Raw genomic sequence first — 16,330 nt, forward strand, 5'->3', positions numbered from 1 at the left:
GTGACAAGCAGTTAGCATTGTGGTGTGCAGAAGATTGTGGTGTTATGTGGCAACAAGCAAGGGCAGCATAGAAAGTAGTAAAACACACTCAAACACAACCTGAGCCTCTAGCATGCCATGCATTTCCCCATTAGCGTTTTTTAGCACATTCAAGGATTACGGTATAAACCAACCCCCAGTGTGTATTTTTTTTTAAACGGAGCTAAAAAGCAGTCTCTAGTACAGAGTCACCACACTGATGCAGTTTACAAAATGAAGCCTCAAACCTGTGTCAAATCTACATTAGGTCATAATAATAAGTGTTTATTTTGTCTTCAAGCTTTAAAACACATCAACCCCTGATATCCTTATTCTGGGGCAAACGTTTGGCAAAAAAAAGTAGTTTGTCTATTTTCCAGCAAAGAGATTTAGTGAAGAGCAGAACTTTTTCAAGTCAAGGACCCCCAAATTTATATGTATTTAGCTGGACCCCCCATTTGAAAGGGTTTTGTGCCAGGGACAATATTGTTCAGAAAAAGAAAAAAAAATCACACCCTGTGTGAAGAGAGTGGTGCCTTTGATGAGCCCTGTATAGACCAATTATTTGTTTACTAACATTGAGCCTGGACGCACAGGTGATTGTTTCACGCAATCAATTCCCAACCTGTTTCGGGGTGCACTGGTTTCAGCACACCCCAACCCCCTCTTGTGTGTGTTGGCTAGTGAGACGCGTCCTAACGAGACCTGATATAATGGGTTTCGTTGCGCGCATACTGGCTGCACGCAGCCAGTATGACGTCGTCTGTTAAGGGGTCTATTGGTATTGATGTTGTCATCAATGTTTGTTTATTGGACAGACATACATACATACGGACACACGGACAAAGTCAGATATAGGAGTGGTTGGCACCACTCAAAAATAGCAGATGTACAAGCTCGAAGCACGACACGATGTGACTTGCTGTGGGCTTGTATATCTGCCATTTTTTTTATAGCCAACATAAATAATAAGTGGTTAAAATGATTGTGATGCTGTATTAAACAACTTTTGCTGAAAGCCCCCTGGAACCCCCCCACACACACCCCGGACCGCACTTTGAGAACAACTGGTGTAGAGGGGGGGGGGGGGGGGGGAGGAGTGAGCCTAGCACAGATCCCTGAGGGACTCCGGTCAATGAAGTATATATACGTAGGGTTCAAGTGGTTAAGCCTATAAGATCACAGCCAATCAGAAGGGAGCTCGAACACGCTGTAAGGCAGTGGTTCTCAAACTTTTTCATGTCAAGGACCCCCAAAATTATATGTATTTGGCCGCGGACCGGCATCTAAAAATATTTTGTTCCAGGGACCCCCAGAAGCAAAGATTTGAGTTACAAATGTTTGCTTTAAAAAATACATATTCAAAGATTTGCACAAATTTTCAAGATTTTTCAAAAAATAGCCAAAAGTATAAAAGGTCATAATTATTCTGACGCTATATTTACACATTTTGCTGGGTACCCCCTGGAACCCCCTCAAGTACCCCTGGGGGTCCCCGGACCCCCAGTTTGAGAACCAATGCTGTTAGGCTAGAATGTAAAACAAACAGCCAGGGGCTCAAATCTGATCTGAACAACCTGCGTCCGAGCAACCCGTGTAACCGGACAAACCGGTTTTGTTGTTGGCTTGTAATGTTAACCCATTAAGACCAGAGGCCGATTCTAACAGTTTTCTGAAAAACTCACGTAAAACGTTGCTATATTATCAGTGGTTCTCAAAACTTTTTCATGTCAAGGACCACCCAAAATTATATGTATTTGGTCGCGGACCCCCCATCTCAAAATATTTAGTTCCAGAGAACCAAAGATTTGAGTTACAAATGTTCGCTTGAGTTTTCAAAAATAGCCCAAAGTATAAAAGAATGGTTATAGCAATACATCTAAAATGACACAGTATGCGTACCCGGATTGAATGGATTAAGTACTGTACACGCACACGCACACACACACACACACACACACACACACACACACACACACACACACACACACACAATATCAACAGACAGACCGTCTTGAGCAATGTGATGAGATGCTGAAATGGTTCAGAAAGATTGCCAAACCCTCCCCTTGAGTTGAAATACTAAATGGTCCAGGAAGCACCGTCGATCATGCAACTCAACGCTTATGTAATATAATCACCAAAACAAAGGCTTAAAAAGCCTTTATTTCCAGTCCGCCTCGTGACACGTTTAGCTGTCATCATCATCAAACCATTTTTTTTTTTTACCGCTGGCAAAGCAGACAAGCTTTACTTTCATGTCAGTATTTTTCCTTGGGAAAGAAACCTCCCCAAACACAGAAAAGAAGGGCATAAAAATAGGTCATGAGAAATTAAACTTAAGAATTTTCATTATTATTACCCTGTTATTGTCTTAAGTCAAAAAAGCATCAAGTAAAGAGAGAGAGGGGGGGGGGGTTCATACTGTAAATCAGGGGTCTTCAACAGGGGGTCCGGGGACCCCTAGGGAGTCCTCAGAGCTACTACAGGGAGGGGACGCCAAATCTTTGTGGGATAGGATAGGATTTTTTTTTTTTTACATTAACCACTTGAACCCTAGCATCCCTATTCTGAGGAGAACTTTAGCCAAAAATAGCAGATCTCCAAGCTCACATTGTAACCTCGTTATCGTTTATCGTGATAAAAAAACGCTCACAGTAATCATATCGCAGAGATTTTAATTTATAGTGAAATTGTCCTCCGTCATAAACTAGGATGAATTAGCTTTTGTCAAGCTACAAATTCAGTACCACTTATACACTCTATACTTGATTAAACAGACTTGTAAAGAGCGCATTTGGCACGCTCTTATTTAACTCTACACAAATCGATTCGCCAAAAATAGCGCCCAGGTGTTTCATCTGCTACACACCACCTTCATTCAGGTCACTGCTGACTCTGCATTAACAGAGAGGACATCTATACAGTATTTGAGAACAAACAAAAAATAGTCATCTGTTTGTGTACTGCGACATATATCTGCTATTTTTGAGAACCACTGTTCTTCTAAATCTAAATCACTGTTCTCAATCCTGAGAGTTTTCTGGAACAAAACTTATGTTGCTGTATTATATATAATAGCTAAAATCTAAAATGACACAGCTGCTTTCCCAGTTTTAACAGGTTAATACTGCACTGAATCCATTTAGACCGGGAACGCATCTGTATCATTTTAAGATTTCTTGAGCTATTAAAAAATAACAGATATACAAGCTCATAACTCATTCAAGCTCATTCAAACTTATGAACAAAAGACTTTGTCAACAGCTTTATGTCAATGTGATGAACAACGGGTACAAGCAACTTTTTTCATGTCATAAATGTTGACGCTATTCTCAAAAGAGTTTTATATGACTATGACTTTTATATCGTCTCTGTCGGGTGGAAACCTCATATGTCCAAAACCGTTGGATTCAAATTCAAAAGTACCAAAGCGCAACGCCTTTCGAGCTTTTATATCTGCTACAATTTTATACTTTTATGTGACGTATGATCAAGTAGGGCATTAATTTATGAAAAAACACAAAAGTTAGAACACGGAGGTGTCTCTCTTGCAGAACATTGGGTAGTTTTTGCTACTTTTCGCACGATCAAGTATAAAATACAGCATTAATTTATAAAAAACATAACATGTTAGATGAAGATGAAATATGGAGATAAACAATAGGTATTTTTCATGGGTACACACAGTAGTGTTTGCCATGCTAATTGCTCGGGGAGGGGCAGCAACAGAGCCTCTTTATGCCGCCACACAGATGTTTATCTTGCCGTTGGCACCGGCTCAGAGGAAGTGACACCCATGAGGATGACGATGCCACCTCACCGACAAGAATAACAGACACAACTAACTGACCGTTAGACACAGGAATAACAGACACAACTAACTGACTGTTAGACATGAATAACAGACACAACTAACTGACCGTTAGACAGGAATAACAGACACAACTAACTGACTGTTAGTTGTCACGGCCGCCTCCCATAACAGTCTGAAAGCTATTTCTCAAGAACAACAAGAAATAGTATGACTCAACCCCCAGACCATTAGACCTAATAATGGTGCTGGGCGGGTTTGTGAATAAGGTCACTCAAAATGTGTTTTGAGCTCGTAGATCGGCTTTTTTTCACAACGTACGTTAAAGGAGAATTTTGGACTAAAGTTTGCGCGGATAGGCCTTAGGTTAGATCACATTTTGTTTTGGTGAGATCTGACGTTCATAGTGACAGAACACTATGCAACCAAAAAAAAAAAAACAGAAGTCTCGCTAGACGAGATTGAAATCTCGAGATTTCAATCTCGTCTAGCGAGACTTCTGTTTTTTTTTGGGGACAGTGTTCTGTCACTATGAACGTCAGATCTCACCAAAAAAAAAGTTGGAGTTATGAAATTTTTCTACTGTACCATTCATCCTAAGATATCATAACGTCATAGAAAAGGTAAGAAAACTTTAGTCCAAAATTCTCCTTTAACATGAATCCAACAAAAGTGTAGTCTCCAACACAATTTTATACAACATGTAGTGGGGGTCCCTGCTTCATCTCTCTCTCAACTAAGGGGTCCTTGCCCTCAAAAACGTTGAAGCCCCCTTCTCTAACAAAAGGTTTTTACCTTCTCCAACTTTCTCTGAGTTCCTGGCCATGCTCCTGGAAGTAGCAAAGATACACACACACACAGCCGTCAGGACCTTAATGATACAAGCTGTCATTGTTCTCTGCAACATGAGACTAATGGCTGTCTAGTATCACTTAACCTCTGCAGCAAACGCAAACACACACACACACACACACACACACACACACACACACACACACACACACACACACACACACACACACACACACACACACACACACACACACACACACACACACACACACACACACACACACACACACACACACACACACACACACACACACACACACACAATGTCAATTAACAGGATCACAGCCTGGGGCCACGTCTTTGATAATGCCACATGTCACAGAGCAGATAACAGGATAAACATTGAATGAGTCGTCATTCCTCCTGCTAGACGTGCTTTTCCAAAAAAGAAACTAAACGAGACACAGTCTAATAACCAATCTTAAGAAAGTCTTATAATAACCAATCTTGAACTATCTGTAGTTAATTAACTGGCAGAACAAATTCACATTACTGCTTCGATTAATGTTGAATTAGTGTTTTTGTCACTATTAACCCATTAAGACCAGGAACGCATCCGTGTGTCATTTTTAGATTTCTTTGGCTATTAAAAAATAACAGATCTACAAGCTCATAGCGCCACACCAAGTGCTGCGCTATGAGCTTATCTGCAATTTCATTTGAAAAAAATCTTCTGGGGGGTGCCTGGAACGAAATATTTAGAGATGGGGTCCACGGCCAAATACATATAATTTCTGGGGTCCTTGACATGAAAAGACTTTGAGAACCACTGATATTATAGCAACATAAGTTTTCAAAAAATTGTAGAATCCCCCAGAAGCAAAAATTTGAGTTACTCGCATCTGCTACTTTTGTTGATATAATTGATTAAATTACGATTCATTTGGGGGAAATGTAACCTACAGTATTTTGAAGTTTGTGCCCTCCGTCTTGACGTTCCCGGGCTTGGAAGGTGATTGGATAATTGAATTATGATGCACACAAAAAAAAAGGCAAAACGATATGGTCGGAGCTGTGAGTAGACAATGACATGTCATCATGACTCATGTACAGTTTAGGTCGGTTGGTACACGGTAAAAGAGCGATTTGTACGCTCAGGATTTAGAACCAGGATTCAGTAACCTAACCCTGAACACAGCTAATCTGCAATCAAACACAGCCTTTAAACAGAGGTTCATTACAATGGTGGGAGAAACCTTCTATATGTCACACAGACATGTCAGAAATACAAAAGAAAAACAGGTGAGCGGACGCAGATGCAAATGAAATGTAAATTCAGCACAGTCTGCCTTGCTTTCCTTTTAGAGCGATAGATAAGAGACAGACGGGGAGATTCAAAGAACATATATAAACCAGTGGTTCTCAACCAGTGCTCCGGGGACCACCAGTGGTCCTTGGGGGAATACCAGGGGGGTCCCCAGAGAACTTAGTTAACATAGCGCCACAATCATTTTAACCACTTAGCTTTGGCTATTGAAAAAATAGCAGATCCACAAGCTCATAGCGCGGCACAGAGTGCCGCACTATATATACTATGTTCACTATATATTTGAACATATTATTATGTTCAAATATATTCAAAGATTTGCACAAATCTTCACAATTTTTCAAAAATAGCAGATATACAAGCTCATAGCGCGGCACTCGGTGCCGCGCTATGAGCTTGTATATCTGCTATTTTTGAATAGCCAAAGTGTAAAATAATGGTTTAAGTGGTTACACAGATGCGTTCCCGGTTTTTAAGGGCTAATACATGCACACAACCCCGAAACGTTGTCATCACATGAGCCAGACAGACAGACAGACAGAAAGATGGAGGGAGGTCTCCCGGAGGGATATGCCCTCCACTGACTGAGCTCACGTTTCTAGCTTCTCATTACTAGCATTGCTACTGTACAAAGTGCTCACAAGCTTCAAGTGGAGATTTCTTTTTTTTTTCTTTAAGATTTATTTTTGGGAGAGAGAGATGGGGAGTGACATGCAGCGAAGGCCGTCAGGATCGGGACTCGAACCCCGTGACGCACTGTCAGGCTATTTTGGAGCCTAGGTGCCCAGACCGCTTTGCCAACGGTCCGGGCCTCCAGTGGACATTTCTTAGTAACCGTAGTGGAGATTTAAAAATGCTTTTCAAAACACTCGCCAAGATATTAAAAACTACATGCAACCCTGCACTGCAGTGCAAAAGAATAATCACCGTGCCTTCGTGATAACTTTTTTTTAGATCACCTACAGTACTACCTATTAAAGGCTAGTCAGGGGTGCATACGGTAATTTGTGATCGAAAAACTTTTGAAACCATTCAACAAGAACCTTGGGATGTGTTATCAAACCCAAATATAGGAAAGAAAAACTGAACTCTCCCTTTATAATAACAGTGGGGCTCAAACCTTTTCATGTCAAGGACCACCCAAAACTATTTATTTGGACCCCCATATGAAAATAATTCTTCCAGGGACCCCCCCAGAACCAAAGATTTGAGTCAAAGATGTTCGCTTGAAAAAATGCATGTATCAAAAGATTTGCACAAACTTTCACGATTTTTCAAAAAATAACAGATCTACAAGTTCATAGCGCGGCATGAGCTTATATATCTGTTATTTTTTAATAGCCAAAGAAAGAAAGAAAAATGACACAGATACTTTCCCGGTCTTAATGGGTTAAAGCCACAACAGTGAGGTGCACTTTGAGATTCTAATTTTATTTACCCTGTTACCGTAGTGAGAAAAAGAGCTCCGGAAGATTAAGAACCCAACAATAAAGGGTCTATTCACAGTTGTTTAGTGGTAGTTAGTTACACTGAGTTACAGTTGAAGTGTTAAAGTGTGAACAGCAAGCCCCCCCTAGCGTGGTGGGGGGTGGGGGAGGTTAAGAGGCGATAAGAGGTTGCGGTTATCTACAGCGTTTTAGCCCGTTTAGAGTGGTTTAAAGGAGGGGGAGATCAAAAGTGGAGAGATCTCTCAGCCCTTATACTTGAGCCAGGGCGGAGGACCTCCTCCAGAGAGGCCTTTCCCAGTTCCGAACGATGTGGCGTTCTTTGTCAAGCCCAAACGTTTCACCTCACGGTTTCCCAGTGGTGTAAAGTAACTAAGTACATTTACTCAAGTACTGTACTTAAGTAAAGTTTTGAGGTATTTTTTACTTAATTAGTGGAGTATTGCCAAATTTCAAAACTTTTACTTCTACTCCACTATTCATCTCAGAGGCAAATGTTGTACTTTTACTGCACTACAATTATTTTAAAACTTTAGTTAATAGTTACTTTTTGTAGATTTAGATTATTTTTTACAAAACATCCATTACCCACCATAGGCCTATATACATTTCGGCCATTTGAAAATAGCAGATCTACAAGCTCACAATGCGTCGCGATGCGACGCATTGTGAGCTTGTAGATCTGCTATTTTCAAAAGATTTTTAGACATTTTATACATTTAAAAACTTGTGAAATGGGACATTCTGCAGAATGAGTACTTTCTACTTTTGATACCAATACTTTTGTACTTTTACTCAAGTACATTTTGAATTCCAGACTTTTACTTGTAACACAGTATTTCATTGCAGTATTGATACTTTTACTTGAGTAACAAAATTGAGTGCTTTTTCCACCACTGCGGTTTCCCCCTCATAACAGCTGGACCCTCCGGGTGACCCCTTGACCCCCGCCCCGGCGTCACTTTGGGGGGCTCACAAAAAAAGCCAAGAGGACGGCACCCACTTAAATAAATGCACACCTCTCATACAACACTAGAGCGCAAAGCTGGAGCCTCAATCTTCTCCATTAATCTTCCATAGTCTCTAACGCAAACACCTACACCCACACACACACACACACACACATGCACACGGGCTTGACTGTTATCACCAAAACACACACCAATTATTTACCTTTGTTCCAAATGCATGTAATCAACAGTTTCGAGTTAAGCAGCAGCGTGGTTTTTGTTAAGAGCAGCTCCGCCGAAAACAAACAGCCCCCTGGGACCCTACAGTAGCCTACTGTCTTGCATTTGGGTTAATTTTGTCCTTTGCACGGGACATGTTGGGGGAGGATTTGGGGACATTAAATGAGAATTCCAGACTAGACTTATTCTTACCTTTATCTGATGTTATCATATCCTAGAACGAGTGGTATTAGGGATAAGGGATGCACCGAATATTCGGCCACCAAATATATTCGGCCGAATATGTAAAAAGAAAAAAACATTTGGCCGAATACAGCAACTTGCTATAGGCCTGGTCTTCAAGATACACCACAACATTGGGATCCCCCTGTATTTGTCTAAATACTTCCTAAATGTTAATGAAGTCCACGATCATAATAACAGAGGCAGCTCTACAAATCACGTTCAACCCAGATTTGGCTCAAGAAAGGGAATGAACTCGTTCTCATGCTATTCATTCATGGAATGCCCAACCAAAAGGAGTAAAGGAGTGTAAAGCCCTACTCACTTTCAAAACTGCCCTAAAGATACACCTTCAGGAGGCTGCAATTCCAAAATGGCCCCTGTCTAAGTCTTAACCTACCCCCCCCGCCCCCTATTTCTTTTTCTTCTCTTGTAAAAAAAATGTTTCACTCTTCATACCAGTAACCTGTAAGCTGATTGTATGACATTCTGTATAGTAGTGTGTATATCTGTCTTCTCTTATATGTCATCATGATTTGTGTGCATGGGGATCTCATCTTAAACAAGCTCAGTGCTTAATGAGTCTCCCAGTTTAGTAGACCTTGTGTTGTGAATTTGTACTTCCATGTACTGATGTTCTCATGTCTTACTAAATAAAGTACGTCAATCAATCAATCAATCATAGATTTTAACACTGAATACCGAATATATATATATATATATTTTATAGCTGATATCAATATGGACCCATAGTGATTATACGTTTTGCCATAATCATGTAACTCTACAACAGAGGCACAGCCATGACAGCAATGGTACAAAAAAATCCTTAAAAAATATATACATATCCATTGTGTAATGTTATACATGTTTTGGAAAATAAATGCTTTTTAATAACAAAATCAATAGCCAAAAACAATGCATAGCCAAATATTTTTTCCAGGACCCTTGATAAATACCGAACCTTTTCCAAGACTGGAAAAAGTTTTTTCTAATTTCAAAATATTTCCAGGAATTTCATGACCGTGGGATAATAACATCAGATAAAAAGGTAAGAAAAAGGGCTAGTCTGTAATCCTCCTTTAACGCTGATGTTTCACTGTTCCACTGTTACCTCCAGGCTTATTTCCTTTAGAAACTGGGGCAGTGTCATGCGACGGTGAATGCAGAATGAGTTTGGGGGGAGATAAACAAGAGTCTTAGAGGAATAGCCATGATTTGTGCATCCAGTGACTGTGAGAGAGAGGCAGTGTGTGATCAGGTGGTCTCTCTCTGTGCTGCTAGCTAGGCTCCTGTAATTAACAGCCTGGGCCAAATCCCAGCCAGGCATGTCCAGATACATTAACATGCAGAGAGCCCTCACTCTCTGCCCCACAAGAACTGCTCAGTGGGCAGAAAAAAAAGCAACACAGGAACACATTTCTTTTAAATAGCCCCAAGGCTGCAAGCCTGCACATTGTGGAGTACAGTGCCACACGGATACAGTAGTATCAGTGGTGGTGTAAAGTAATTAAGTACATTTACTCAAGCACTGTACAATTATGATGAGCTATGAGCTTGTAGATCTGCAATTTTTGTTGCAAATCTTTGAACATATATATTTTTTAAAGGGAACATTTTCAACTCAAATCTTTGCTTCTGGGTGGGGTCCCTGGCTGGAACGACATATTTTGAGATGGGGGGGTAAAAAATGTTCTCTTTCAAAAATATATAGCAGATCTACAAGCTTGTAGCATGGCACTCGCCAAATAGCCAAATAAATCTAAAAAAAATCACACCCTGTGTGAAGAGAGTGGTGCCTTTGATGAGCCCCGTATTGATCCCCGTATTGATGTTGTCATCAATGTTTGTTTATTGGACAGACATACATACATACATACATATGGACACACGGACAAAGTCACGTATAGGAGTGGTTGCCTTCGGCACCACTCAAATATCACACCCTGTGTGAAGAGAGTGGTGCCTTTGATGAGCCCCGTATTGATGTTGTCATCAATGTTTGTTTATTGGACATACATGCACCCGGACACACAGACAAAGTCAGATATAGGAGTGGTTGGCACCACTCAAAAATGACACAGATAGTTACGTTACTGGTCTTAATGGGTTAAAGGTTATGCTGGCTGTATTGTTTGAAAAAAGAACATTTGTTTTACACTTTGTGGCTTGATTTACAACTTGCCCACAGAACTGCTGCGGGGTAATAAAAAGAGAGGCCATCTCTCTCTCTGTCCCTGTTCTAATCCCTGTTGTCCACCGCACCCCCATCACTCATCACCGCTTCCTGTTCCTGTCCACACAGGAACCAGCAGGAGCACCAGGAGGAAATACTTCCTTGACTGAGAGAGGAGGAGGAGAGCGAGGCAATAGGAGGAGGTGGGGGTGGGGGGTTGGGGGCGGGGGTGGCACGTACTACATGTAGGCCCCCGGGCCGCTATCAGCTACTGGACAAACACGCACACCCTTATCTGGAAGACCCACATACGGGCAAGAAAAACACAAGCAGAGAAACAGGGACTGTAACGGCTACTAATATTGACCTCCTCCATTTAATCTGTGTCGTGAGAGCAGCGAGAAGCAACGTTAGACTTCCTAGTACACAAACATGGTACCGTAATCATTTAGACCCTATATACTTCATTGACCGTGAACCAGGCCTCTATACTTGTGTAGGGCTGTTTAAGTTGATGATGAATTGTCATTTGTCATACAATTAATTGCGATTAAATTGTGTGTTTTTTTTGGACATTGGAACATAATGAATACAATTTAAATTTCTGGGTTTTTTTTTAGGTTTCATAATCACAAATTGCACAGAGCAGATATGTGACAAATAACTTAAAACATACAAAGAAATTACTGACACATTTATAATAATTTCATACTTTCCAAAGAAATTAAAAACAGCGTAAATATCTGATCTACGAAACAAAAGCTGATCTACAAGACGAAACACGTCATTTGTGAAGCTTGTAGATCTGCTATTTCTGCTATTTTTGGAAAATGTTTGAAAACATATTAACATTTTTGGAAACGATTATGCAAAAATAATTGCGATAATCACATATAATTGCGATTAGACGATTATGTAATAATTGTGACAGGCCTATATTTCTATATGTGTTCTGCTAGTATTCCTCTGCATCAAATATATTTGCAAAAAAATAGCCAAATCCCCAAGCGTTGTTGTGACACATCGTGAGCTTGTAGATCTGTCATTTGTGCCCCCAGAATAGGGACGCACGGGTGGTGGTGGTTAATAAATATCTACTCATCCCTGTAAGAGGGCAAGTAAGGTGCTGCAGAATCACACAAACCTGTGCTCAACTCATATTGCATAAGAAGTGAAAGTTCAACTTTATGTTGAACGGGAGCATTTCTCTGGTGTTTGTGGGCTTTTGTTAAGCCAACTGCCAGACAGCAGCAGGTCCTGAAAAGGTACTGAGGGTGCCTGCCCGGATGTTATGGTCCCATTAAGACCTGGAACGCATCTATGTCATCCCCTGTTGGGATTTAGAAGACATTTGTAGAATTGGCTCCAGGTCTTAAAGGAGAATTTTGGACAAAGTTTTTCTTACATTTTCTATTATGTTATGATATCTGACTTAGGATGAATGGTACAGTAGAAAAATGTTATAACTCCATCCCGGGTCCACCAGAGCTTAAAACGTGCGCGGATAGGCCTTGCGTTAGATCACATATTTTAATAGCTTTTTTCCCCTTTTTTTTGTGAGATCTGACGTTCATAGTGACAGAACACTATGCAACCAAAAAACTAAAAAAACAGAAGTCTCACTAGACGAGATTAAAATCTCGAGATTTTAATCTTGTCTAGCGAGACTTCTGTTTTGTTTTTTTGACAGTTCTGTCACTGTGATCTAACGCAAGGCCTATCCGCGCACGTTTTATGCTGTGGTGAACTCAGGATGGAGTTATGAAAATGTTCTACTGTACCATTCATCCTAAGATATCATAAATTCATAGAAAATGTAAGAAAAACTTAGTCCAAAATTCTCCTTTAATGGGTTAAGATTGGCGGTGAGAAGTGCAAAGCTCAATTGTTGTGACTGCATATACCTAGTGTTGCTTTATGTGCAGATCGTGCACCTAGAAGTGCACATATGTATACTTCTGTCTGAGCATAAATTAACCCATTAAGACCTGAAGCCGATTCTACAAAGGTCTACTAAATCCCAACAGTTTTCTAAAAAAATGATGTTGCTACATCAGTGGTTCTCAAACTTTATTCATAATTGTCAAGGAGCCCTAAAATTATATGTATTTGGCCGCGGACCCCCCCCCCCCCCCCCCCATCTCAAAATATTTGGTTTCAGGGACCCCCAGCAGCAAAGATTTGAGTTAAAAATGTTCGCTTTAAAAGTAATACATATTCACAGAATGTTCTCCTCAATTTCTCAAAAATAGCAGATCTACAAGCTCGTAGCGCGGCACTCGGTGCCGGCGTTCTTGAATTCATCCGTCATACAAAACCTAATTCATAAAAAGAGTAAAGTGGAACGGAAACAACAGCTTGTATCTTTAACACAAACAACTTAGTGTGAAGCCCAGATCTGTCGGAGCAGCTGGACTAGATTATTCCTTCCATCACTGAAAGAGGAGCAGAGCAGCTACATCCATAGTTACACAAGTTTTATGGTTTCATAAATCATAGCACTTCCTCGCCTAGTAAAAGAAACAAAGGAAATCCGTGGTGCGGCGGAGAGGGTCATATTTTATTTTAAGTCAAGTGCTAGCCATGTTATTATTACCTCCTGTTAACATAATATTATGTTATTAATAATGTCACAGTTCTGCACACAGTAAAATCCATGGTGTTGTCAAGGACCCCCAAACTGGTGCGTATTAGGCAATGGAACACCAATTTGAAAATATTTCGTACCAGGAACCCCCATAAGAGAAGATTTTTGTTGTTAGATTAGATTTAGAGGGAAAACTATGATCTGAATAGTCATTCTTATACATTCTATATCATTGGGTCAACTTCTAGCTGTCAAAATTAAACTGCTCCTCATTTAGCTGGGGACCCCCCTCCAAGACCCATATGGGAGTCCCCCGAACCACACGTTGAGAACCACTGAATAGTTCTTAGGGTAACCTTACCCAACACAGAGATGTACAAACAATCAAACTGGATCCTAGTATAGAGACCAATGTCTGTTATTAGACACACGACTAATGACATGCAATTTAACTTCAAAACATCCACAATTACACATCACTGGTCTGTGAGGGTGTTTTGCCACTCTCACTCGCCTCCCTTTCTCTTTCCTCTCTCTCACTGTATTCTGTCCATCTTCCACTGATGCCTTTGGATGTTTCTTTGTTTTCTACCTGTGTGGTTCTGTCCAATTTAGCATGTTGTCAATTTAGCATTTTGTCATAACAACAAGACCCCCCCCCCAACTGCACAACTGTTTTGTATTCTATATTCTATATTCAGGGGTGTTCAACAGGGGGTCCTCCTCAGAGTTACGACAGGAGGGGGGCCCAAATCTTGTTGTGTGATAGGATCATGTTTTTTACATTAACCACTTGAACCCTAGCATCCCTATTCTGAGTGGAACATTGGCCAAAAAAATAGCAGATCTACAAGCTCACAACGCCTCGCAGCGCGAGGCGTTGTGAGCTTGTAGATCTGCTATTTTTAGATAGCAGATATTTGTAGATCTGCTATTTTTCAAAGTCTATGAAGCTGTCTAAGAAATCTATGAAAATGTTTCATCTGCAACACAATTTTATACATTATGTAGTGTGTGTGTGTGTGTGTGTGTGTGTGTGTGTGTGTGTGTGTGTGTGTGTGTGTGTGTGTGTGTGTGTGTGTGTGTGTGTGTGTGTGTGTGTGTGTGTGTGGGGGGGGGTCCCTGCTTCATCTCTCTTCTCTCAGCTAAGGGGTCCTTGGCCTGAAAACGTTAAAGACCCCCTGTTCTATATGTTATGTTATTGAACAAATAAAACACAATAAATGTGGTCAGATCAGATGACAATGAGACTAGACTAAACCCAATAGCAGCAGCTAGTTGGTTCACACAGACAGCAGGCTAACTGTACTAGCATGAATACACCTGCTCCTATCCACAGGACAGGTTCAATGGTTATTATGCTTTATTATAGGAAAACATGCTCCTTCATATTGTCTGGACCACAGCGAGCAGTGACAGTGAACAGAGGCAAATAGTACTAATGTTATGATATGAATAAAGAACATTTCATGTGTTCAGTCTGTCATCATCATTAAGCTGCTAGCTCTGTCTGCTAAACACAGCGCAGTGGGAGGAGTCAACACAGGTGGCGTAACATCAACACTTCCGGCTAAAGGACTTCAAAGTAAGACTAAGCCCTTGCTTTGGATAATGTAATAGGTTATTTGTATTTTATCAATACGTGTTCTAATAATGCAGCTGAACAGTGTTGGTTTGGATATCTTAGTAGGAATTGTAAACAAATATTACATTCAATATATATATATATATATATATATATATATATATATATATATATATATATATATATATATATATATATATATTGAATGTATTTAATATTTACATTTCTATTTATAGTTATGTAATACATATGTATTAATTCATGTATTATTTATCATTATTTATTTATTATGTATTTATAATGTATTTATTATTTATTTTATTAATAATAATATATATTATATATCAATGACCACTTGGCAATAGACAGTAAAGCAGTAATCTTTTCCACAAACTAACTTTCATTTTTTCTATTTACCAGCTAGACAACTTATGTTATGCTAATTTTAAATGTATACGTATTAATATTATATCCATATTTCTTTATGTAAAATGAAATGAGCAAATACATATCCGGTGCTGTGACACACAGTCTCTTATTTGTGCTCATTGAACTGAACCTGTGTTAACTTGACGCGCATCATCAGCCTCCATTCACACAGCTCGAGACAGAGACGCTCGAGCGGCGGTGCTAATGCTAAATGCTAATGCTAGCGGTGGATGTGATGGATGGTGATGCGGCGCAGCAGCGCTCATTCACCGGTGTGACAGTCCACTCACCTAGCAGGGAGCGGAGGTGCTTCAGGCGGGTCAGCACGTCCTTCTTTGGGTCCAGAACTTTCTGTGTAGATTTCTTGACGTCGCCATGTCCCCGTCGAGTGAACATTCCGCTGTAAAATGCAATGGTTGAAGCCTATAGGAACGTGTACCTTTTCCTTTCTTCTTTTTAACCATGAACGTGTGTGACACTTTCCTACGCCGCCACCACCAGCCAACTCTCTCTCTATGCTCGTTCAGTAAACATTCAGCCGTTTGTCCTCCTCCTCCTCCTCCTCCTGCTCCTGCGTTAAACCGTGGGGGCGTGTGTATGTGTGTAAACCAAGGACGAGCGTAGAAGAATGCGTCAGTGATGTCACCCTCATACGGAAGTCTGTAAATCATTTAATTTTTAAACTTTGTTTTATTGTTTTTTCTGCACATACTATAACAAGTTCAATGCATAGTAACAAGTTCAA

At 40.3% G+C, this 16,330-nt stretch overlaps 1 protein-coding gene across 4 annotated transcripts in view; it reads right to left on the minus strand.

Moving 5' to 3' along the window:
• ralgapa2 (Ral GTPase activating protein catalytic subunit alpha 2) overlaps positions 1 to 16,068 on the minus strand; it is a 252,180-nt gene extending 236,112 nt beyond the window's left edge. For all 4 annotated transcript variants that reach the window (XR_014599889.1, XM_084045660.1, XM_084045658.1 and 1 more), the window contains exon 1: positions 15,876 to 16,068. Coding sequence is in view for 3 of the 4 variants with exons in the window: in XM_084045660.1 (XP_083901786.1) it covers positions 15,876 to 15,981 (106 nt within the window). In the remaining variant the exon portion in view is untranslated. The remainder of the gene's footprint in view (positions 1 to 15,875) is intronic.
• Between the last annotated feature and the right edge of the window lie 262 nt (positions 16,069 to 16,330).

The sequence above is a fragment of the Gymnoscopelus microlampas genome, assembly GCF_963454915.1.
Source record: "Gymnoscopelus microlampas genome assembly, chromosome: 20".
Classification (NCBI taxonomy): Eukaryota; Metazoa; Chordata; class Actinopteri; order Myctophiformes; family Myctophidae; genus Gymnoscopelus; species Gymnoscopelus microlampas.